The sequence below is a fragment of the Haliotis rubra genome, unplaced genomic scaffold (assembly GCF_003918875.1).
Source record: "Haliotis rubra isolate DU_JTF1 unplaced genomic scaffold, ASM391887v1 Scf255, whole genome shotgun sequence".
NCBI lineage: Eukaryota > Metazoa > Mollusca > Gastropoda > Lepetellida > Haliotidae > Haliotis > Haliotis rubra.
The window spans coordinates 670,796-694,372 of record NW_025766614.1 but is presented as its reverse complement, the minus strand read 5'-3'; the positions used below and the strand labels follow the sequence as shown (position 1 = coordinate 694,372).

Here is a 23,577-nt window from a genome sequence, read left to right as displayed (position 1 = left end):
AAAAAGGAAAAGGTTGGAAAATGGTAGTAGCTACAGTCCTTAGTTCAACATGAGGTACGTACATGTCTTCATAAATGTGCCCCGTCGTAATAAATAAATAAATAAATAAATAATTACAAATAATCTCACAAAGAGTCTTATGTCATGTACAGTTCAACACAATAGGACATAAATACTTGCTTCGCTGAGCATTGTATCGTTTTGTTTTGATAAACGCCCTTGTGTGCTTCGGTCCGTGAAGGACTGTGGATGTATTTATTACAGTGAACATGTTTGACTTGGTGTTCATGTTGTCCCATATTGAAACCATCGCAGAACAAAGTATACCAGGCAGGTTACCTGTGAATAGGGATATGAATTTGGTTCTAAAAGCGTGCAAATTATGAACAAAAGAATTTAGAATTGTAATTTACTTCATTTTTTACAGATTATGTATGACCGTAATGGCACGATATTGGGCGTCCGGGTTATAGTCAAAAGGTCCAAAGGACAAAAGGGCCAAAACTGAAACTTCAGTTAAAGTTCACAATAGACATCGTCATCATTCCACTGAGGTGGTGGGGCCATAGATTCCTAAATCACACATCTTTAACTTCAGTTAAAGTTCACTATATATGAGTCATTTTTCAATTGAGATGTTTTAAATAAACAACACTGAGACACTCTGATCTGTTTAGGATGTTTTGACTTAAGTCTATGGCCCTTTTGACTTTTCGTTGGCCTTTTTTACTTTTCTTTGGCCCTCTTGACTTTTTCAATTTTGGCCCTTTTGTCCTTTGACCCTCTTGACCTGTTCCCAGGCGTCCATGCGAAACAGTATCAGTTACAAATTTAATACTTTTTGTGAGAAACAGTAGTTATTTTCTGTTTCGTGTAATAGATGGAGGCATAAACCTTCCTATACCCTCTACCCACCAGGTACATATATAAACACATATATTACATGGTAAAGGCAACATACTGTTGGATGATGAAGGAGCAAGAATTAGCTCTGAAACGTCGTGTAAAGAATAAATAAGAAGTTGTTATCCATAAAACGTGTCATGTATTCATGTTCATCCAACTTCTAAATGCCTTTCAAAAACTACTTTTGGATGACAACTTCTTTATTGAATCATAATGTAACAAAGCAGTTGTCGCCCATGAAGCACCGTGCCTGTTTCATGACTAATGCCATAACATGGCACTGAAGAGCATACATTACACATACCTATCGGCTATACTATTTTCCCATTCCCCGCATGTATACACGTATTACTGGCGTGCAGATACTGTTGTTGAAAGTAAATAATATGAGATATTACCTATAAAAATTACTGCATTGTTTCAGATTAAAACAAGTAGGCGGTCCTGCACATGTGGGTCAAGGACAATCGTAGCAGTACATTATTTCCAGTAATCTTTTCCCGTTTCAAAAGGTAACTGTTTTTGTACTCACCCGATAGAGAGCCGCACTTCCGTTACCTACGTATTCCCGCGAAAATTTCAAGGTAATTCATTTCTTAGTATGACAAATAATGAGTTTGATACGTGTTGGAGTATCAATATATCTTCGAATTATTCAACAGTAGTGCCTGACTAACAATAATTATATAACATTATGTGGATGAGCGTGGAATTGGAAGTCCGTGCTCTATTTTCCTGACTAGCCGAAACGAAATTAATGGTTGAAAATTCATAAAAAAGCCGTTATTTACTATTTCAGTAACCGCACCATATAACTTGATCTGTGTCCATTCAAAAATTTAGTTGATAGTGTGTGAGTTTTTACATTACCACTTTCTTATCAATGTGTGCGAATTTGAGAAATAGCTGGATTCAACAGGTATTTCACCATGGTAACTGATCACGTGAATGATCTATTTATAGCTAGGGAAACCCTTCAGACCTGTCCAAACTTGCGGAGATGTTTTTCAAAACAAAAGAAAGTGATGAGGATTAAGGTGCATCACTATCGAACAGTTGCTGTGCGCACGGTTAGACTCCATTTTCATGTTTCCCCACACAACAGCTAGTTGTGTTGGTCATTATAATTTCTAAATAATACAGGACTGGCAGTTTTATGTTTGATGCAATAACCAATTTGCATCTGTCATGTTTACATGTGATCATCTATATCCCACTCGTGTACTTCACACTAGATGGGGACACTATCATATTTTATTCAGTTGTTTATCTCAGAATTCACTAAACATTGAGACAGTCAGCTAGTACAGCTGAAGGACAACGTATATTACAGAGGACATAGCCATGAGGATTTAGCCATGAAATCAGCATCAACAATGACGTTAGAAATATTTAGACCACAGTAAACAAATGGATATTGTCCCTTCTTTATGAGCTAGTCTTCAGAAGGTACATAACACTCAACCTTCACATCAGAGGCCATTAGCTTCTGGTGGGGAAGTGAATAGGCTAAAACAACTGGGACTAGATGTATGATGAGTGATGGTATGGCTCCAATAGTGCGTGTGATTGATCCAGTTCCCTGGCCATTGACACTTCTGCTGATTTACATGACAGCAGCAAGGAAAAGAGTTGACACATTCATTTATTCACAAAAGCAAAGTCAAGAAATAACTGAAAATACACAAATATTACCTTTGTATTGGCACACTACTGTTAATGAAGGATGTGTTTTAGATTGCCATGGAATTGGGATCACATGTTATAAGATTACTGACATACAGCAATGTTCCCTTTAAACAATACCATTTTAAACCTTGATACAGAACTGTTAGCATGGAAGGATGCCTCTCCTACCAGATTAAATGCCATCCAGACTCCTAGACCTCTGCCTCATGTTTTACTCCTTCATTTGGGGTCAACATGATGTTTCTGCCCTACAGATATAATGATAGCATGATGGGTAAATGTTGATCACATCCCATGGGCACATCCAGTAAGCTGATTGTGGCATACCTGTATCAGTGTGGGCTTTCCTCCCACAATGAGTAGATATGCCTTAATACAACTGTAATACTGTTCTACTTGGTGTCGGAGCCAACTCAGTTACTATTATTAATGGAGGAGATTATTCCTAGGCCTTGTATCGTATTGGGTTGTCATCCACATGTCGTGGCGTTTGTTGCAGATGTTACATCCTCTTGGTGCGCATTAGGAAGTGGGAGAGCAGGATGGAGAAAAAACATAAAGAAATTTTAATAAAGCAGCGTGCCAACCTTGTGGAAAATGTCAACCCCAGAGACGGATTGTTTACCCAGCTGATATCCAGAAAGGTTCTCAACCCTAGAAATGTCCGTACCATCCAGGTAAGTGCAGGTGTCATCACTGCTTCAACATAGGTTGTGTCCCAACTGAACAAAACCTCTCACAGGTCCTGTGACTCACAGGACCTGTGAGGGGTTTTGTGCAGTTCCACCTCAGGAATCTGAACGGTTCTAAAACTGTCCACCCGACCAGCAGGTTATCTAAGTCTCCTTGTGTTCTGTTTCAGTACAAACCGTCCACCCGACCAGCAGGTTATCTAAGTGTCCTTGTGTTCTGTTTCAGTACAAGTACACCAGCCGTTATCAAGTCCTAGTGTTCTGTTTCAGTACAGGTTATCCTAAGTCTCCTTATCTGTTCCTGTTTCAGTACAAACCGTCCACCCGACCAGCAGGTTATCTAAGTCTCCTTGTGTTCTGTTTCAGTACAAACCGTCCACCCGACCAGCAGGTTATCTAAGTGTCCTTGTGTTCTGTTTCAGTACAAACCGTCCACCCGACCAGCAGGTTATCTAAGTGTCCTTGTGTTCTGTTTCAGTACAAACCGTCCACCCGACCAGCAGGTTATCTAAGTCTCCTTGTGTTCTGTTTCAGTACAAACCCGTCCACCCGACCAGCAGGTTATCTAAGTCTCCCTGTGTTCTGTTTCAGTACAACCGTCCACCCGACCAGCAGGTTATCTAAGTGTCCTTGTGTTCTGTTTCAGTACAACCGTCCACCCGACCAGCAGGTTATCTAAGTCTCCCTGTGTTCTGTTTCAGTACAAACCGTCCACCCGACCAGCAGGTTATCTAAGTGTCCTTGTGTTCTGTTTCAGTACAACCGTCCACCCGACCAGCAGGTTATCTAAGTCTCCTTGTGTTCTGTTTCAGTACAACCGTCCACCCGACCAGCAGGTTATCTAAGTCTCCCTGTGTTCTGTTTCAGTACAACCGTCCACCCGACCAGCAGGTGGAGGAACTGCTCAATGTTCTTCCAACACGAGGACCTGAAGCCTTCTCCAAGTTCTGTGAAGCACTGAAAGAAGATGACCAAGAACATGTGCTGGACTTCCTTAAATGTGAAGATAATAAATGTGAATCATCAAATGATGAAAAGTCATCCACATCAGAATCGGGCGAGTGTTCACGTAAACGAGCTCATTCACCATCCCCCCAAGTCCTGTGTATCAAAGACAAGGATAGTCAGAATTTAATGATCAAGTATTTATCCAGTGAGGAAAACTCTGAGAGTGCTGAGAAGAAGAAACAAATGTTTACAGATGGACATAAAGGCTATGAACAAGGGGAGCCAAGGCACATATTCAAACACTGGATATCTGAACCTGGGGTTGTCCACATCAGTCGATTTGTGCCGGTCGACCACCTTGAGAACTACATGGTCCCTCCAGCAAACTTGTCAGGGGATAAATACACCCCTTATCATCTCTCCCGATGTGACAGCCTAGGTGAGAAGCCTACAAGGGCTCAGTGTATTTATCTAGGTACTAAATAGAGGATATTATATGAGTGCCCATATCATACTATGATTACGACACAAATGCCTAAATGTTGGTATTTTCCGAGCAAGAGCGAGGGATATACCTATATTGAGGCACGAGTGTCGTAAACATAGTATGATATTGGGCACGAACATAATATTCTGTTTATTACCGAAGTCGTTAAATTGAGAAAAATACACCCAAATCTATACTCCTCACAAAAAAATAAGCAACAAGTATTTTCAGTGTAATATCTTTATCAATTTCGATAGCAATTTTTGCCGACATGTTACTGAAAGGTAAATATTCAAAGAATACATAACCTTTAGTGACTGTCAAATTAATTTATCTGATAACATTGACAACATAACCCGAACACAACCACACTCAGAAACAACATGCAAAATGTGTGGGATGAATGTGCACCACTCTTCACACATGCACCCTGATCATTGTAAACCTACCTGTAATCATTCCTCTGGCACAACAAGCGGGTCCTAACTTCATTTTAATGGGTGATAATGCCCGTCCATGGATGATAATGGCGAGAATGAGTTGTTAGCGATGTTGTTTAGATCAACAACATCACACATATGGACTGGCCTGCAAGGTCACTTGATCTTAATCCCATTGAACATGCTTGGGACATTATTGGAAGTCGTGTTTACGGTCTCCATGTGAACCCCAGACTCTGGATGACCTTGAGCAGGCGTTACAGAGAATGGCAGAACATTCCACAACAGCAACTTTAAAGGCTCATTTGGTCAATGCAAAGACGTGTAGAAGCTTGCATTTGTGCTCATGGTGGTCATACGCGTAACTGAACACTGCTTCACTGTCCAAAACTGACTTGAACCTTAATGATAACATTTTGCTCCATCAATGCAGCACATTTTGCACGACTGTTTCGCGGGTACATGCTTTTGATGATTTGTAAGTCTATTATTGCTCAATACCATTTCATTTCATTTTGTTAATCGTGTGTATACATATTTAACCTTTCTATTGCATCATTCCATGATTTGAAATTTCAATAAATGAAAATGTAATGAGACTACAAATTTGTGTTGCTTAACTTTTTGTGAGGAGTATACTTTCAAACATAGGCTAGCTACCTGCCGTCAGCCTATGTAGAATGCAACGATCATATAAGAAACATGACGTCATAGCATTGTTCATGACATCCGTCACCATGACAAAGTAATATTTTGCCCTAGGGCATTGTATGAAAAATATGTACCCAACGATATTTTTCGCCCTCAGTAGGTAATAATAAGTCTTAGTTAATAAGATCTAACTGGTTCGCAGTGGCAACACATCCATTCATGGCTAAAAACCTCCTGTGAATTTTGATGCACAAAAGTTTTCCAAACAGCATCCCATACCAGGTTATCATCAGGTTAACAGATTGTTTGTTGGGAGAATGCTTTCAAATTTTGGATGACATCATTTCCTTTGAAATCTCGCTTTTCAGATGCCATGAACAAGAGGCCTGTCCAGGTGTCCTCTCCACACCAGCCGTCCAGTGATACAACAGGTGACCACTCCTGTCTGCAGCTCTGTATTGCTGGGTTCTCTGATCACGTTTCTTGTACTGTGTCCATCCTAAAGTGTGACATCTATTTCAGTTGTAATTCAAGAAACATTGCCAAAATGAACAGGAGATATGGACATGAAATGTAGACAGTAAATCATGTCCTGCAATGTTTAATACCAAATTTCAAAAAAAAAAAATTTAGGTAAAGTTTATTAATACATCATAGCTGAATTCACTGAAGGGATATGATGTAGTTTTGATGTAGTTTTATGTTTGTGCATTATACTCGTATAGAAATTCCACAAATACTGCCTCCTATAGATGGGGTAGTGCATTATGTTTGGGTGTACACTATACTCAAGAAAATATGGTGATGGATAGATAATCTATGATTCCAAATTGTGTGCATGTTACTCGTTATCTGTGCATTTGTTGGAAAGTTGTCAATATCAACAAAGCTCTGGTGGAAATGCCAGATAAATGCTTTTTGCCCTTTCTAAAATAATGGCACTTGTGACAGAACATCATATAGACTACCATTCAATTCAAATGGGATTTGAACTATTTTATTATTCATATGTTCTGTCTGCCATATCCCGGGGAAACCTTCCTGATAAAACACAAGTCTGTCTGCAAAAAGGACTTGATCATTTCTAGTTCATTAGCATCTTATTCACTAAAAGCTGTGAGTGTTATAAAGTATTAGGTTTCCATTATAAAGAATTACAAAATGGACAGATGTGTTTTGTCAGATGAATTATTAAATATCTGTATATGCCAGCTTATGTGTACATTGTATTGTACATGGGTATGTTACCCACCTTGAGGTAACAAGGGGGTAGGTAGCCCCTGTGTGGGGGGCCACCTGTTGGATGTGACTATTGGCTTTTGTATGTACTGCACAGTGAGATGCTCATGCTGTCACCCACTGGTTTCCTGGTTAAGGCACAGACACGCCACAGATGACAGCAGTACAGTTACTGTCTACAATGCCCCTATAGTAAGAAGATTAGAATCCCTATCAGATGGTCCGCTGCTTAATAGAACCACTTTGAGGTACTAAGCAATAGTCTCTCACTCACTAATGTGTGCATGTTGAGCCAGTGTTGATCCTTGTCCCCAGATTCTGAAGCAGTCCAGCTAGCTAGCACCTTTGATGAGACCGAGGATGCTCAGATTGACCTTACAGATGGGCCAGTCAACGTCAAGGTCGACCATACATCCCGGCAGTTCTTCCTTGCGTGTCATCGAAAGGTAAACACAAGAACATGGCTGTTATAAAGGGGATGTTGTGATTTGTTACACTGCACTCTTGACGCTCCTAACTTGACACAATTCGCACACACCATTTGATTAACTCACCCTGCTCTGGATCACTTCAGGAGCCATTGATGTATTATTGGGTGGGTAGGGGGACAGGAGGTGTGATTCAAGGTTATGATGGGTGTGTAGGGGGACAGGAGGTGTTATCGAAGGTTTATGGTGGGTGGGTAGGGGGACGAGGGAGGGTGGGTGGGTGGGTGGGGGGACAGGAGGTGTGATTCGGAGGTTTTTGATGGGTGGACGGGAGGTGGATTGGAGGTTTTGATGGGTGGGTAGGGACAGGAGGTGGTGAAGGTTTTGATGGGTGGGTAGGGGGAGGGGGTGTGGATCGGGGGTTTTGATGGGTGGGAGACAGGTGTGATCAGAGGTTTTGATGGGTGGGTAGGCGACAGGAGGTGTGATCAGAGGTTTTGATGGGTGGGTAGGGGGAGGAGGAGGTGTGATCGGAGGTTTTGATGGGTGAGTAGGGACAGGAGGTGTGATCAGAAGGTGTTTGATGGGTGGGTAGGGGACGGAGGTGTGATGAGAGGTTTTGATGGGTGGGGGGCGACAGGGAGGTGGAGGAGGTGTGATCAGACAGGGTTTTGATGGGTGGGTGGGTAGGGGGACAGGAGGTGTGATCAGAGGTGGGTGAGTAGGCTGACAGGAGGTTTGATTGGTGGGTGGGGGGGAGGGAGGTGTGATCAGAGGTTTTGATGGGTGGGTAGGAGGGGACGGGAGGTGTGATCAGAGGTTTTGATGGGTGGGTAGGGCGACAGGAGGTGTGATCGAGAAGGTGTTTGATGGGTGGGTATCGGAGGTGGTGTAGGAGGTTTTGATGGTGGGTAGGGGAAGGAAGGTGTGACGGGAGGGTGTGATCGGGAGGTGTGATCAGAGGTTTTGATGGGTGGGTAGGCTGACAGGAGGTGTGATCGGAGGTTTTAATGGGTGGGTAGGGGACAGGAGGTGTGATCGGAGGTTTTGATGGGTGGGTAGGGGAAGGAGGGAGGGAACTGAGGTTTTGATGGGTGGGTAGGGGAACTGAAGGTGTGATCGGAGGTTTTTGATGGGTGGGTAGGGGGACGGGAGGTGTGATCGGAGATTTATGATGGGTGGGTAGGGGAACTGAAGGTGTGATCGGAGGTTTAATGCTTGTCATATTGATGAACAGCTCTCCCTGGATATATCTTCTTAGAAAATGTGTGTTATGTTTTACAACCACCCCTGGCAATGGTAATAGGTTTGGTGACACTCGCATAAGTCTGCTAACTCACCATCCCCTTGTAATAAATAATCAGTCTCTTGCAACAAGGAAGTCAGTGCTTAGGAAATACCCCTAAATTCTGTGTAGTGACCTTTGGTTGTAGCTTAACTCTTTCAACACCAGTCAACCAGAGGCTTTTACTGCCATGACACCGAGTTCCCAGAGACACTGAGGTTGGAGCCTATGGTTATCAAGGAAAATATCAGCTTGTAAAACATTATTGGTACTACATATCATACACCATTTGAAAGGTCTAATCCTATTGTTTATAAATATGAAATATATTTTTTTGATGATATTATTCACATAATCCAACTACAACTTAAATAAGTTAATTTTTAATGAAATTGCAAGCTTTAACATTATAATGTCCAGATAAACCACGAAGGAAGCAAAAAATGTGGCGATTTTTTTCCATTTGTAACATGTAATAATATCCCCTTACCTTTTTCTTCTATATTTTCATTTTAACACAATCGGAAAATTATTTTCAAAAAGATTTCTCAAATAATGTGTATGGTCGTCTATTTCCCGATATCAGTGGCTTTCCGCTCGGTTACGTGATACAACAGCGGGAAATACCTCGGTTTTCGAAGCTTCGTATAAGTAACATGTGAGGCAATTCGTTTGATGGCAGGTATCGTTTGAAAGCTCTCTACATCAACAATATCACTGTACCCTTGCCAAGAGTATTTTCACAGTTGTAAGAAGTGATTTTATTGGATAAAGATTGGTTTCTAATGATGCTTTTTTCGCCACAATCTGCTATAAGGATCGTGATTGGTCAAAATTGTACACGTGATCTAAGGCAGCCAATCATATTGCAGCAATGGATACCATCCTCGTAAACAAAAACTTAAAGTTTCAGACGAAAGTTTTGGGTAAAATCACGCTATTCTGAGAGTGTTACGCAAAAAGTCACTACCTATACGTATATTATGGAACTTAGTGGATGTATCGTGCTAGGTTATGACCTGTGACAAAAATGCTTCATGCATATATTTTAGCATTAAACATCGTGTCCGAGTGTAAAGTTCGAGGCAACGAAAGCCGAGATGTCACTTGAATTACATTACACGATCGCTCAAAAGGATGGAAATAGTAAGTTATAATGCACGTTTGACAACTTTTATGAGTACTGTTGCTGATTTTATTCTTCAGTTTATTCAGTGTGTTTAATTATTTCCTCGAAACATTGTTACTTTGCTCTTTGACAACTTTGCTGTGGACCCGTTGCTGAAGCATGTGTCCGAGAATTGTTTTTTTTCAATAACATTGCTTAAAATAGTTTATAATTCTAATCCTGTAGATAATATATTGTCATTTGAAATTTAATAAGTGTTTTCAGACATTGTGAAAAGTGATAAGATTTGATAAAAGAATCATATGTTAATTAGGTTCCTAAAATTATGTATCATTTTGATGCGACTACTGCCTGGCCGGTTTACCAGCCTATGGTGTCTAAGGGACTTGTGACGTTTGGCCGGTTTTCCAGCCTACGGTGTTGAATAGGTTAAACTGCCGAAAGGAATATGTGCTTAACTGAAATAGGGCAATTCTGGTGTCATGAGGATTGTAGTATGTTTGACCAAAAGTATATTCAAAGTTAGAAACATTTGTTGCCATGGGAACATTAAAGTTTGTTTGAAAGGCCCTTTTCCTTCTTCCCAGTCATACCCCATGCAGAAACTACCTCGAGGCAAGGCCCTCATCATCAACGTCAATGAAGTCATCAACAAACCTCCACGTCGAGGGACCGACATCGATCGTGACAATCTCCATAACCTGCTCAAGCAACTTCACTTCGATGTCCTGGTGTATAATGATAAAGATGGCCTCAGTGCACAGGTGAGTTAATGATAGGAGGTCTCTTAAACTGACTGATAGTGAGTCAGTGTGACTTTGTGTCAATTAAACAGTGTGACTGTCAGCATGACTGTGTGACTGAGTCAGTTAAACTGTGTGTGACTGTGTCAGCATGACTGTGTCAGTTAAACTGTGTCAATGTGACTGTCAGCATGACTGTGTGACTGAGTCAGTTAAACTGTGTGTGTCAGTGTGACTGACTGAGTCAGTTAAACTGTGTGTGACTGTCAGCATGACTGTGTCAGTTAAACTGTGTCAATGTGACTGTCAGCATGACTGTGTGACTGAGCATGACTGTGTGACTGAGTCAGTTAAACTGTCAGTGTGACTGTCAGCATAAACTGTGACTGGCAGCATGACTGTGTCAGTTAAACTGTGTGTCAGCAATGTGACTGTCATCATGACTGTGTGACTGTGACTGAGTCAGTTAAACTGTGAGTCAGTTAAACTGTGTGTCAGTGTGACTGTCAGCATGACTGACTGAGTCAGTTAAACTGTGTGTCAGTGTGACTGTCAGCATGACTGTGAGTCAGTGTGACTGTGTCAGCATGACTGTGAGTCAGTGTGATTGAGTGTATGAGTCTGTCAGTGTCTATGTGAGTCAGTGTGACTGAGTGTATGAGTCTGTCAGTGTCTATGTGAGTCAGTGTGACTGAGTGTATGAGTCTGTCAGCGTCTATGTGAGTCAGTCTGACTGAGTATCAGTGCAACTAGGTGTTTCAGTAACTGACGTGACTGTTGTCATCATATGCTCAATATGGGTGTTTGGTGTTCTGAATGACATGGTTCATGTCAGTGATAGAATGTGATGATGTTGCAAGTGAAGTGATTTTTCAGACATGTTGGTTGAAATATTGTATTCTTTTAGAAATTGAATGCAGGATGCCTGGTTCATGGTGTCATCTCAATGACTCCTGTACAATATTGCAGGGTATAGTGACAAAGCTGAAGCTGTTTTCCTCCTTGCCTGAGCACGCTGAGTCCAACTGCTGCGTTGTCTGCCTCCTGAGCCATGGGGAAGAGGGGTATGTGTTCGGTACAGATGGCAAGAAGATCCCACTCAATGAGATCTTCATGATGTTCGACAACACCCAGTGTAGAGGACTGATTGGCAAACCCAAAGTTTTCTTCATTCAAGCGTGCCGTGGAGGTTTGTGTTGCAGACTTGTCAGCCTAGTTGTGATAGCTGGTAGAGACATGATAAGCATGCATGTTGTACCCCTGACATACGATTGGTTAATATTGACGGTCAAAGTCACTTAACATGAACTTGGCACAATAAAATTTGTCTTCATGAAAATGTCAACATCTTGTGGGTGACCACAGTGCAAGGTCATGGTCACTAGATAGCTTGTGGCTTCCTTTCTCTTTTAGCTGAATGCATGAGACTTACTATTTTTTGTTGGGATTGCATTTGGTGATATTGAGTGATATTGATTAAACAGAAGAGCAAAAACCTGGCCGAAACCTTTTCCCATAGATCCATCCATACATCTTGTAAAGATGATGTTCTTTTGTTGCAGGGGCTCTGGACCCTGGGGTGCGGCTGGAGAAGGCAGACGAGACAGATGGGGGTCCTCCTGTCTGCCCCGAGCCCTGGAAACAGCTGCCCACCATGTCCGATATGGTCATCTGCTACCCCACCCAGTATGGTGAGTAGCTTACAGTAGCTTACACCACAGGCTGAAAGTTTGTGTGAATGATAATGGCCATCATTCTTGTTTAAGGTTGACTGGTTGACTGGTTGTCCACTTCAGTGTTGTAGACAATGCTGCAACAGAAAGGATTTTTATTGTTTGACTTGATTCAGTTAAACCTCTCTTCATACAGAAATTTGTCGAGAAATGATGGTGTCAGTATCATAAAACAATTGTTCATAATTCAGGTTAGCTACACAGAATTCTGGTTCTGTTTCTTGTTGATAACTGAAGGATCCCTGCTACCGTCTGCAGACTTCATGAAGATGGGAATTTTGATTGGATGATGAGTCTGTATGGTATGATTCTTCCAGGCTTGCCTGGCAGTTGATTTGAAAACCCAATGACACATGGACCTTATCTGAAGTCAGTTGACTGTTTAATGTTTGATGTGGGCAGGTTACTATGCGTGGCGTAATCGGGAGCGAGGGAGTTGGTACATTGAGGCCGTCGTACAGATCTTCATGAGGCATGCCAAGAATGAGGACATCTGCACTATGCTGAATAGGGTAGGTATAACATTAAGATCTCTGCTGCTTGTTTGATTGTTGTTTAATGCCTCCACAATATTCCAGTATATATATTCAATTAGTAAAATCAAGTGATTTGCATCATGTGCTTCAATGCGTACAGTTTGAATGTGATGTCATGCATCATCTTAGTCAGTGAGCCTGACAAAGCGTCTGGGTTGCCTGAAACAGATATACAGACACAATGTGATAGGTCTAGTGATCAGACCCTTAGGTCATAGTACATGTGTGTGGTGAGAGACCTTACCATGTAGGCCTGACAAAACAATCTGATGAGTAATCTCGTACAACTAGCATGGGTTGCTGAAATCCAGACCAGATCTTCTACATTGTGTGACTTAATGTAGGTCCTAGGATATACAGACAGGTGTCTGGTGTAAGACCAGCAGGTCATAGTATATACAGCAAGTGTGTGGTGAGAGACCTAATGTAGGTCCTAGTATATACAGACAGGTGTTCGGTGTGAGACCTAATGTTGGTCCTAGTATATACAGACAAATGCCTGGTGAGAGCCCTAATGTAGGTCCTAGTATATACAGACAGGTGTCTGGTGTGAGACCTGACATAGGTCCTAGTATATACAGACAGGTGTCTGGTGTGAGACCTGACATAGGTCCTAGTATATACAGACAGGTGTCTGGTGTGAGACCTGACATAGGTCCTAGTATATACAGACATGTGTCTGGTGTGAGACCTGACATAGGTCCTAGTATATACAGACAGGTGTCTGGTGTGAGACCTGACATAGGTCCTAGTATATACAGTGAGAGGTGTCTGGTGTGAGACCCCGCCCATAGAGTGGAAGGTATATACAGACAGGTGTCAAAAGATGTGAGAATATGGTACTTGTTGGTCCCTGTCTGGCTCTCGCATTAATGTGGAACAACAAGGACTGACCAACTCGACAGTATAATGTGTCCTAGTATATATTCAGACAGGTGTCTGCTAGCACTATAAAACCAGCTTCACCTGACATAGGTCCTAGTATATACAGACATGTGTCGTCCTAAAACCCCTCACTCACCTCACCTCACAGACAGGTGTCTGATGTGAGACCTAACATAGGTCCTAGTATATACAGACAGGTGTCTGGTGTGAGACCCTGATATACAGACAGGTCCTAGTATATACAGACAGGTGTCTGGTGTGAGACCTGATGTAGGTCCTAGTATATACAGACAGGTGGTGTCGACATAGGGTGTGAGACCTGACATAGGTCCTAGTATATACAGACAGGTGTCTGGTGTGAGACCTGACATAGGTCCTAGTATATACAGACAGGTGTCTGGTGTGAGTGTAGGTCCTAGTATATACAGACATGTGTCTGATGTGAGTCCTGACATAGGTCCTAGTATATACAGACAGGTGTCTGGTGTGAGACCTGACATAGGTCCTAGTATATACAGACAGGTGTCTGGTGTGAGACCTGACATAGGTCCTAGTATATACAGACAGGTGTCTAGGTGTATATACAGACAGGTGTCTGTGAGACCTAGTATATACAGACAGGTGTCTGGTGTGAGACCTGACATAGGTCCTAGTATATACAGACAGGTGTCTGGTGTGAGACCTGACATAGGTCCTAGTATATCTGGTGTGAGACCTGACATAGGTCCTAGTATATACAGACAGGTGTCTGGTGTGAGACCTGACATAGGTCCTAGTATATACAGACAGGTGTCTGGTGTGAGACCTGACATAGGTCCTAGTATATACAGACAGGTGTCTGGTGTGAGAGACCTGACATAGGTCCTAGTATATACAGACAGGTGTCTGATGTGAGAGACATACCTAGACATAGGTCCTAGTCCTAGTATATACAGACAGGTGTCTGATGTGAGACCTGACATAGGTCCTAGTATATACAGACAGGTGTCTGGTGTGAGACCTGACATAGGTCCTAGTATATACAGACAGGTGTCTGATGTGAGACCTGACATAGGTCCTAGTATATACAGACAGGTGTCTGATGTGAGACCTGACATAGGTCCTAGTATATACAGACAGGTGTCTGGTGTGAGACCTGACATAGGTCCTAGTATATACAGACAGGTGTCTGGTGTGAGACCTGACATAGGTCCTAGTATATACAGACAGGTGTCTGATGTGAGACCTGACATAGGTCCTAGTATATACAGACAGGTGTCTGGTGTGAGACCTAATGTAGGTCCTAGTATTTACAGACAGGTGTCTGATGTGAGACCTGACATAGGTCCTAGTATATACAGACAGGTGTCTTGTGTGAGGCCTAATGTAGGTCCTATTATATACAGACAGGTGTCTGGTGAGAGACTTCATATAGGTCCTGGGGTGGTGGGGTAGCCCGTTGGTTAAAGCGTTCACTCGTCACGCCAAAGACCCGGGTTCGATTCCCCACATGGGTAGAATGTGTGAAGCCCATCTCTGGTGTCCCCCGCCGAAATATAACTGGAATGTTGCTAAAAACTAAATGTTGCTAAAACTAAACTCAATCACACACAAATGTAGGTCCTAATTCACAAGATAGGTGTGCCTGAGAAAGATTGTTACTACAGTTGCTCAGTGCAAATGGGCCTGTATTAACATGGATAACTTGTGGAGCATGAGATCTCAAGATCAGACTGTTTACTTTCAGGTGAACCACCTGGTGTCCAAGAAGGTGTCCCGCTGTCCACAGATTGACATGGACCGCATGACACAGATGTCGGAGTACATGAGCACCCTCAGAAAGCCTCACCTTTTCTTCTTCCCTGGCATTGGCAGTGGATAAGTTGTTTTCAGAAAGTAAAGAAGAAGTGTGGTGGTCTCCATCGCTGCATGTGGCCTACATGTGGAAGAAGTCCTGAGGGTGTGGAGCAGCTAGCGGGGCACCATAGACCATAACACAATATGAAGATATGTGTCACATCCTGATAGAGTATCTTGGGGAGTGCCTTGGTTAATGACACCATCCTGATGGTGAAAGCGTTGAGGGGAGTGCCTTGGTTAATGAAACAATGTGATGATATGTATATCAATCTGTCTAGAGGTATGACACAATTCAGTAATGGCAGGATATCATGTAGCAAGTGTGAGTGTGTCAACTAAAGTACTGTCGAAAATTGTCCCCAAAAATTTACACAATTGCAAATAGCATATGTCGAAATAACCCACATCGGCCTAACTGAGCGTTCAGTAGGATGTGTAATAGGACATCCAGAAAAGCATGTTTACTCGTAACATCGTGCAAAACTTAGAAAAAATATGAATAGCTGCTGAAAACAATAGATCAGACTATAGATGGCAATTAGGTTGCTCAGCCAGGTATGACGATGGACCGTTGACTCACCTGGCATGAAGTACATTTGCTGCATACAGGCCCAAGGGGTCATCTCAAAGATATTTTATGCTTTTACATGTGCGTTGTATATGTCTCATCTATTGATTAACATCTTACGTGTCTTTCTTTAATAAAGTTTATGTTGAGATATGTAAAAGAGTATGATACCCATAGAAAAGAATAAATTAGCCATCGTATTAAATGTCTAAAAATATAGGTGACATGACCAGCCGAAGATCGACAGGACTGGATGTTATTAGTAAATTGTTATGATATTCCGTTTATTTCCCCAGTTTAAGTCCCCTAAAGGATTGTCTCATCTTAGCGGATATTTCTATCCCCTAGACCGACCCCCACCACCATCTGCAACACCTGTCCTGGTTTTGCTTTTGAGACGGCGCCTCTTTTTATAGTGATAGAGAGATTCCTTGGTAGCTGCACCCTTAATAGTTTCAGTCTTAAAGTTGTTATTTTTTATGTCAGCTTTCGTTTATAATGAAACTAATTTTAATCTCAAAATGGGCATTTAAAAAGTTTCATTTGTAATACAATATCATCGCACACTAATTTGCATAAAGCCATGGTCTGTTCCAAATAAGTCGCTTTCGACTTAGAAAAAACCTGCATTGCTCATTTCTGCACTAATCTCTCCTCAGTAAAGTCCTTTTTCTACATTTCCCATCTCCCTACCACTGAGACTGTAGTTAGGCCGAACTTAGTTTAACAGATATTTCACATTTTCACATATTAACTACATAAATTGTAGATATATATGCAAAACAACAGTTTTTTTCTATTTCCGACAGTACTTTAACTCTAGAGTTTACAGTGATTGCTGCAAAGTGCTGTGTGTACCTTTGATGCTGTTTTATGTTGGATCTGAATTTTAGGGTAGGAAATCATTTCGACTCTGTTTTACATGCTTCATTTAAGTCATATCAAAATGTTATTTGGTGCTAATAAGTCAAACTAAATCATCCTTCATTGATTACATATTGTCTCCATCGGTCTCCATTTCAGCTGACAAGGTTGCTTGTGTTTTGTGTCTGCTTGAAGGTTTACTGTGTTTTGTTTTGGTGGAGAAATCAAACAATGTTTTAGATTTCATGGTGTGCTTTCACAATGGTTTTCTACACTAAACAAAGAAAGTTTTTAAGAGTATTTTATGGTGTGAAGACTGATTTTATCGTGGTGTATGGTGTATACAAAGTTTTCATAATAACTAACATTTTTGTTCAGTATAGAGAGTTTGGCCATAGAAACGTGTAGATGTCTTACTTTTGGATGTATGAGTGATCTGCATGTAGATGGCTCTTTTGGAATGGAGGAGTGATCTGCATGTAGATGTCTTACTTTTGGAATGTATGAGTGATCTGCATGTAGATGGCTCTTTTGGAATGGAGGAGTGATCTGCATGTAGATGGCATTCTTTTGGAATGGAGGAGGTCAACTGCAGGTCCAACTAATGCAACCAAATTGTAGCATATGCAGTAATGTCATGCATAGCTGGTCAATTAAGATTCAGTAATTGTGGCATTAGCATCTTCTTCCTCAGTGTGTGTCCTGATAAACAAAGTCCTTGCTTTCTTGAAGTAAGTCAAGTTCAGATATTAAGCTAAACATTTGTGGTTGCTATTGTAACCATTAGCTGGTTGGGATGACTTGGCACTGTTTGCACTCTCATGAATAATGAATGAGATATTGATGAAATTTTTACTTGACAAAGTTCACAGAATATCCAGATTGATCACAGGCATCACAGTTACCTCCCTTACAGAGATCAATGGCTGGCATCTATTTTAAGAACATGTTTTATTGGATGATGTCTTTTTTTGCCCATTTATCATGATTTACTGGCATTTGTTTGTTTTATTCATTGCTGTATTCTACTGTTAGTTTTATCTGTAGTTTTAGTGTATTATTTGTGTATGTGTTTGAGAATTGACTTGTGTGTGTGTACATGAAAGGAAGCAGGCATGTCAGGGTGTAATGGAGGAGTACAGATTGAAGGTCCCCTCTTTGTCTGTCTCCATATGTTCTTGATGATGAGACGTTCATTTCAATTCTTGATTCTGTCACATTCCTGACTGCTCAATGTTATATATTTGTTTTGCATCCATTGAATACTGACCTATTAATAATGGAGGTATTTGGATGTTTTCATGCACATTAAAATTACCGGTATTAATGTTGAGGACAGGAGACCGAAGTGTAAAGTAACTGCGTTATTTCAGAAGCAAGAAGTGATTTGGTGCAGCTTGGAGCTGCAAGGATATAGACTGACTTTCAGTAATTTATTCCTATTTTCAGTGAGACTGAACTGAGAGTGACAGTTGTGAGTATTGAATAGGTACCATGGCCTGATTTAAGCATTTAGAACCTGCACTGGTGCAACATGAAACTCAGAATGCAACCTCCCTTTTTATACCAACTTATACCATGTTAATATTTTGTTTTTCAAATAAAACAGACTTCAGCTGGAAAACTGAATAATGGGGAATTGGCTTGGAACAGTGACTCTGATGACTAAAGGGGCAGTGATTGAATAACTTTCTGTTCAGGTCATGAAAGTTTATGAAGTACGATAAAATGATCTTTGACCAAATAATGATCTTTGATCTTTGATAATTATTTTGTTATAGTCATGTTCCTAGTGATAAATATCAAACCTCAAGCATTATACATAATTTTATTCTGAGCAGCAGGTACCACCGATTTTTGTTTGGTGCAACAAGGTTATTACCTAAGTTTACACAGGGTGCAACAAGGTCATTACCTAAGTTTACACTGGGTGCAACAAGGTCATTACCTAAGTTTACACAGGGTGCAACAAGGTCATTACCTAAGTTTACACAGGGTGCAACAAGGTTAATACCTAAGTTTACACAGGGTGCAACAAGGTCATTACCTAAGTTTACACGGTGCAACAAGGTCATTACGTAAGTTGACACAGGGTGCAACAAGGTCATTACCTAAGTTTACACAGGGTGCAACAAGGTCATTACCTAAGTTTACACAGGGTGCAACAAGGTCATTACCTAAGTTTACACAGGGTGCAACAAGGTCATTACCTAAGTTTACACAGGGTGCAACAAGGTCATTACCTAAGTTTACACAGGGTGCAACAAGGTCATTACCTAAGTTTACACAGGGTGCAACAAGGTCATTACCTAAGTTTACACAGGGTGCAACAAGGTCATTACCTAAGTTTACACAGGGTGCAACAAGGTCATTAGTTTACACAGGGTGCAACAAGGTCAGTTTACACAGGGTGCAACAAGGTCAATACCTAAGTTTACACAGGGTGCAACAAGGTCAATACCTAAGTTTACACAGGGTGCAACAAGGTCAATACCTAAGTTTACACAGGGTGCAACAAGGTTAATACCTAAGTTTACACAGGGTGCAACAAGGTTAATACCTAAGTTTACACAGGGTGCAACAAGGTTAATACCTAAGTTTACACAGGGTGCAACAAGGTTAATACCTAAGTTTACACAGGGTGCAACAAGGTTAATACCTAAGTTTACACAGGGTGCAACAAGGCTCTGTTTTCTTACATCAAGCCCTGGATATGTTCTGTTTAATAGACAACGAATCTGACAATACTCAACACTCAGAGCATTAAATATTGCCAGTAAAGATCAATAGTGAAATTCAGGGGAATGATGATCATGGCTCAGTTGTAATGTAATGTGCAGTACATTTTGGTTTCCTTTCACAGTTCACAGTTCACAGTTCAGAGCAGTCGTTCACCAGACGACATGACTACAAGCATCGTTTTGTTAGGGAAGCCATGTCACAATATCAATGTATTGGTAAATTGTTAATGTGGATGATTTGTCAATACCAATGTATGAATGTCAATACTTCAGTAAATAGTCACTGCCATGAAATGTTTAATATATTTAGATTTTGGCCCCAGTAGCATCAGGCTATGTTACTGACTGTTACAGGCTGACTCAGTTGCTATGCTACGTACAGACTGTGAAAAGAAATAATGATATAAACACCTTCCTTGAAGAGAACCTAATCAATAGTGGGTTTCTCAAAGTATGTGTGAACTGAATAGTGAGAAGAATTGTGATGATGCAAGTTTTGTAATGTTTTGTCAATGTTACAAGTTATTGCCCCTTGTAATAATAGTATTATCAGATTTGTACATAGTATATTAACATCAAGACTGTTATGACTGTGTTCAGTTGACATGTCTTACATTATAAGTCAAGCAAGGTATAGTTCATCCTGACAGTTGTACAGACGTTGTAGAGGGATGGTGTTCAGTGAGGCCCTGGCCAGTGTCACCAGAGTTGCCCTTACGAGAAATAGTTTCTTTTAAAAAAAGGTTCACATGAACTTTGAAGATATTGCTGAAGTTTTGAGGTTATTCTTTTGAGTCTGAAGACACTTGCTACTCATTGTTTTCACCAGGTGAATATTGTTGTGTTCAAGAACGTTGACTTTAGTAGGCGGGGTGAGGTGTGAGAGCTGGCACTTGTGCCATGAGTTGAGATGCTGCTGCTGCTGCAGGGGTAACTGTGTAACTCTGTGCTGCTCCCTACACACGGAGGGATCTTGGCTTGCTGCACAGAGCTAAGTACCATGGATGTTTCCTAAGATCGCTCGAAATTTGTATTGTACTTCATATGCATGCATCATGACCTTATGGCAAATTGAACATACTTCATTTTGTAAAACATTTGCCTTAAAATATAAATGTGCATATTATGAATTGATCACCAGTATATTTACTAATCAAGTTAGAATTCAGACCAGCAAGGGTCATTGGGCCCAAAAATTGGTGTCTATTTGATGATTCCATTTTGATGGAGACATCTCTGGGGCAATTTTCATGGTGCAAGTTGTGTTGCAGTATTCGTGGCTCACAATTGATGTACTTCATGTGGGGTTGTTAGTGCAGAATGATAAGAATTTGGAATCTCTTTAAGGTGTATTGAGGAACAGCCAAAAGGCTGTAAGTAGTGACAGATCCGAGTCAGGGAGCAGCACAGGGTACTGCAGCTACCTGCTGTGGCTGGGTGGAGGCGAGATTTATGTCATGGGTGTGTGTTGAGTACATGTTTAAGATTTCTGGGTTTGTTTTGACTGTTGACCAGCTGTAGGTGTGAATAGTTCAGCTCTCTGCGTGTGTTCACTGGCTCTCTGCAAGGTGTGCATATTGACAGACTGTCTACAAGGATATGTGTGTGTTCACTGTCTTTCTGCCAAGTGTGTAACTTCACTGGGTCTCGGCCAGATGAACAGCTGTCTGCCAGGTGTGTGTGTTGACTAGCTGTCAACCAGATGCTTGTGTTTCCCGACTGTCTGCCAGGTGCGGGTGTTCACAGGCTGTCTGCCAGGTGCGTATGTTCACAGGCTGTCTGCCAGGTGCAGGTGTTCACAGGCTGTCTGCCAGGTGCGTGTGTTCACAGGCTGTATGCCAGGTGTGTGTGTTCACACGTCTGCCAGGTGTGTGTGTTCATAGGCTGTATGCCAGGTGCGGGTGTTCACAGGCTGTCTGCCAGGTGCCGATGTTCACAGGCTGTCTGCCAGGTGCATGTGTTCACAGGCTGTCTGCCAGGTGCGTGTTTTTACGGGCTGTCTGCCAGGTGCGGGTGTTCACGGGCTGTCTGCCAGGTGCGGGTGTTCACAGGCTGTCTGCCAGGTGTGGATGTTCACAGACTGTGTGTGTGTGTGTGTCTTGGCTGACAGGTGCGTGTGTTGACTAGCTGTCAACCAGATGCTTGTGTTTCCCGACTGTCTGCCAGGTGCGGGTGTTCACAGGCTGTCTGCCAGGTGCCGATGTTCACAGGCTGTCTGCCAGGTGCATGTGTTCACAGGCTGTCTGCCAGGTGCGGGTTTTTACGGGCTGTCTGCCAGGTGCGGGTGTTCACGGGCTGTCTGCCAGGTGCGGGTGTTCACAGGCTGTCTGCCAGGTGTGGATGTTCACAGACTGTGTGTGTGTGTGTGTCTTGGCTGACAGGTGCGTGTGTTGACCACCTATCTGCTGTTGGATGTTGGCAGATGTTTGCTCTTTTTTTAACATTCCATATTCACTGCCAGAGGTGATTATGTCTCGTATTGTTTTACATGAATATATCAATAAAGTTACAATTCTATAACATTCCAATTGTCTTTGTGTAACTCTGTGGGAACGTAAGTGTGTCCTGATAGATGTGTCACATGGACTCTGTGGTCACAGATGGAGACAGATGTGTGACACAGACTCGACAGTTACACATGGAAATAGCTTTGCGTCATCCATGTTTGATCCATGCTGTCACAGAGGTGAGACTATTTGTCATGGCGAGGTTTAGCCGATGTCCGTGTTGGTTTTTGTCGGTGTACGTTACAATCTGCAATATTCCAGCTGTATCCCCAGCTGTATCACCGCGGCCTGTAAATAATCGAGTCCAGGTCAGACGATCCAGTGATTTAAGAGTAACGACCCATTCATTTCTGACTGCAAGTATAGGTTACAAGGGGGACATTTACAGCACGGCAACCCCTCGGTTTGGAGATAAGAGATGGCAATGCGATGTTCGGAGAGAGAGATGGCTTCTTCAGTCTTCCCTAACATCTTTACACCTTTTCCAATTGCCGCTGGTTATTGTTCCAAATCCCAATTCAATTCTATTTTGATGACTGGTCCACCATTATATTCGTTTTCAGGGTGAGATCATTTATCACCTGCTTCTCTTTGGCAATTCATCTCTTGAAAAGCTGCTTCCATAACGCCGATAAAAAGTTGAGTTGAGTACACAGGGAATTGTGACCCTATTATTTATGTCCTGTTGGGACTCCCGGTGAGTGGAGGTCCAGCACCTGGTGCATGGAAGATATGACTCCACAGAGAAGCGTGTGATAGGGCTCTGTGGCAGAAGGCACCATCGTTGATTGTGGATATGCATGTTCGATGTGTTTTTAACCATGCTGTCGACCCGGTCCTGTTTGTCGACTCGTACGAAAACCATGGGTTGCTGAAGATTTTACTGTATGCAATCTTCGCGGTTAATATAAAAGTATCCTGGTACTTCGAACTGGGACTCGATTATTCTCTTTCCAAGCAGCTTACGAATATTATATGAAACCTTACTGACATTGTTCATAGCACCCTCATACGCAATAATGAAGGTTCTCGCTTCTCAATAGCTGGTGTGAACGAGTGCACCGGGATGTTGTCGAGACGTCCTGCGTGTTGATGGCAAACTCGACTGTTGTCAATAATGATTGTGTCGGGGCATAGTTACATCGTCAGCGATCAAAGTGTTCGTTAACGAGGTTTCACACGTCACGAGCGAAACAGCTCCAGAGCAGTATGGACTGGAGAGTATTGGTTTCTGGAGGAAAGGTATACTTTGACAGAATGTATACCA

At 41.9% G+C, this 23,577-nt stretch overlaps 2 protein-coding genes across 13 annotated transcripts; both read left to right on the top strand.

Moving 5' to 3' along the window:
- The first annotated feature begins 1,318 nt into the window (after positions 1 to 1,318).
- LOC124279710 (caspase-2-like) lies at positions 1,319 to 15,983 on the top strand. 3 transcript variants are annotated; one of them, XM_046715565.1, is made up of 10 exons: positions 1,319 to 1,418; positions 3,095 to 3,272; positions 4,155 to 4,674; positions 6,182 to 6,244; positions 7,368 to 7,498; positions 10,482 to 10,658; positions 11,607 to 11,826; positions 12,200 to 12,328; positions 12,773 to 12,882; positions 15,518 to 15,983. In XM_046715565.1, the coding sequence occupies exons 1-10, from the start codon at positions 1,357 to 1,359 to the stop codon at positions 15,650 to 15,652; spliced, it is 1,725 nt and encodes a 574-aa protein (XP_046571521.1). In that variant the 5' UTR covers positions 1,319 to 1,356; the 3' UTR covers positions 15,653 to 15,983. The 3 variants fall into 3 exon arrangements, with proteins under 3 accessions (XP_046571521.1, XP_046571522.1, XP_046571523.1); XM_046715566.1 differs by lacking the exon at positions 1,319 to 1,418 and adding an exon at positions 1,432 to 1,490; XM_046715567.1 differs by lacking the exon at positions 1,319 to 1,418 and adding an exon at positions 1,859 to 1,976.
- A 3,623-nt stretch (positions 15,984 to 19,606) lies between these two features.
- On the top strand, positions 19,607 to 22,326 carry LOC124279709 (multiple epidermal growth factor-like domains protein 6). 10 transcript variants are annotated; one of them, XR_006899458.1, is made up of 4 exons: positions 19,607 to 19,713; positions 19,747 to 21,477; positions 21,534 to 21,866; positions 21,970 to 22,094. XR_006899458.1 is itself a non-coding variant. In XM_046715564.1 (4 exons), the coding sequence occupies exons 1-4, from the start codon at positions 21,459 to 21,461 to the stop codon at positions 22,268 to 22,270; spliced, it is 618 nt and encodes a 205-aa protein (XP_046571520.1). In that variant the 5' UTR covers positions 21,315 to 21,458; the 3' UTR covers positions 22,271 to 22,326. The 10 variants fall into 10 exon arrangements, 9 of the variants coding, with proteins under 9 accessions (XP_046571520.1, XP_046571518.1, XP_046571517.1 ...); XM_046715564.1 differs by lacking the exon at positions 19,607 to 19,713 and adding an exon at positions 22,110 to 22,326 and having other exon boundaries at positions 21,315 to 21,477; positions 21,534 to 21,893; positions 21,976 to 22,053; XM_046715562.1 differs by lacking the exons at positions 19,607 to 19,713; positions 19,747 to 21,477 and adding an exon at positions 22,110 to 22,326 and having other exon boundaries at positions 21,486 to 21,782; positions 21,839 to 21,861; positions 21,970 to 22,053.
- The last annotated feature ends 1,251 nt before the right edge of the window (positions 22,327 to 23,577 follow it).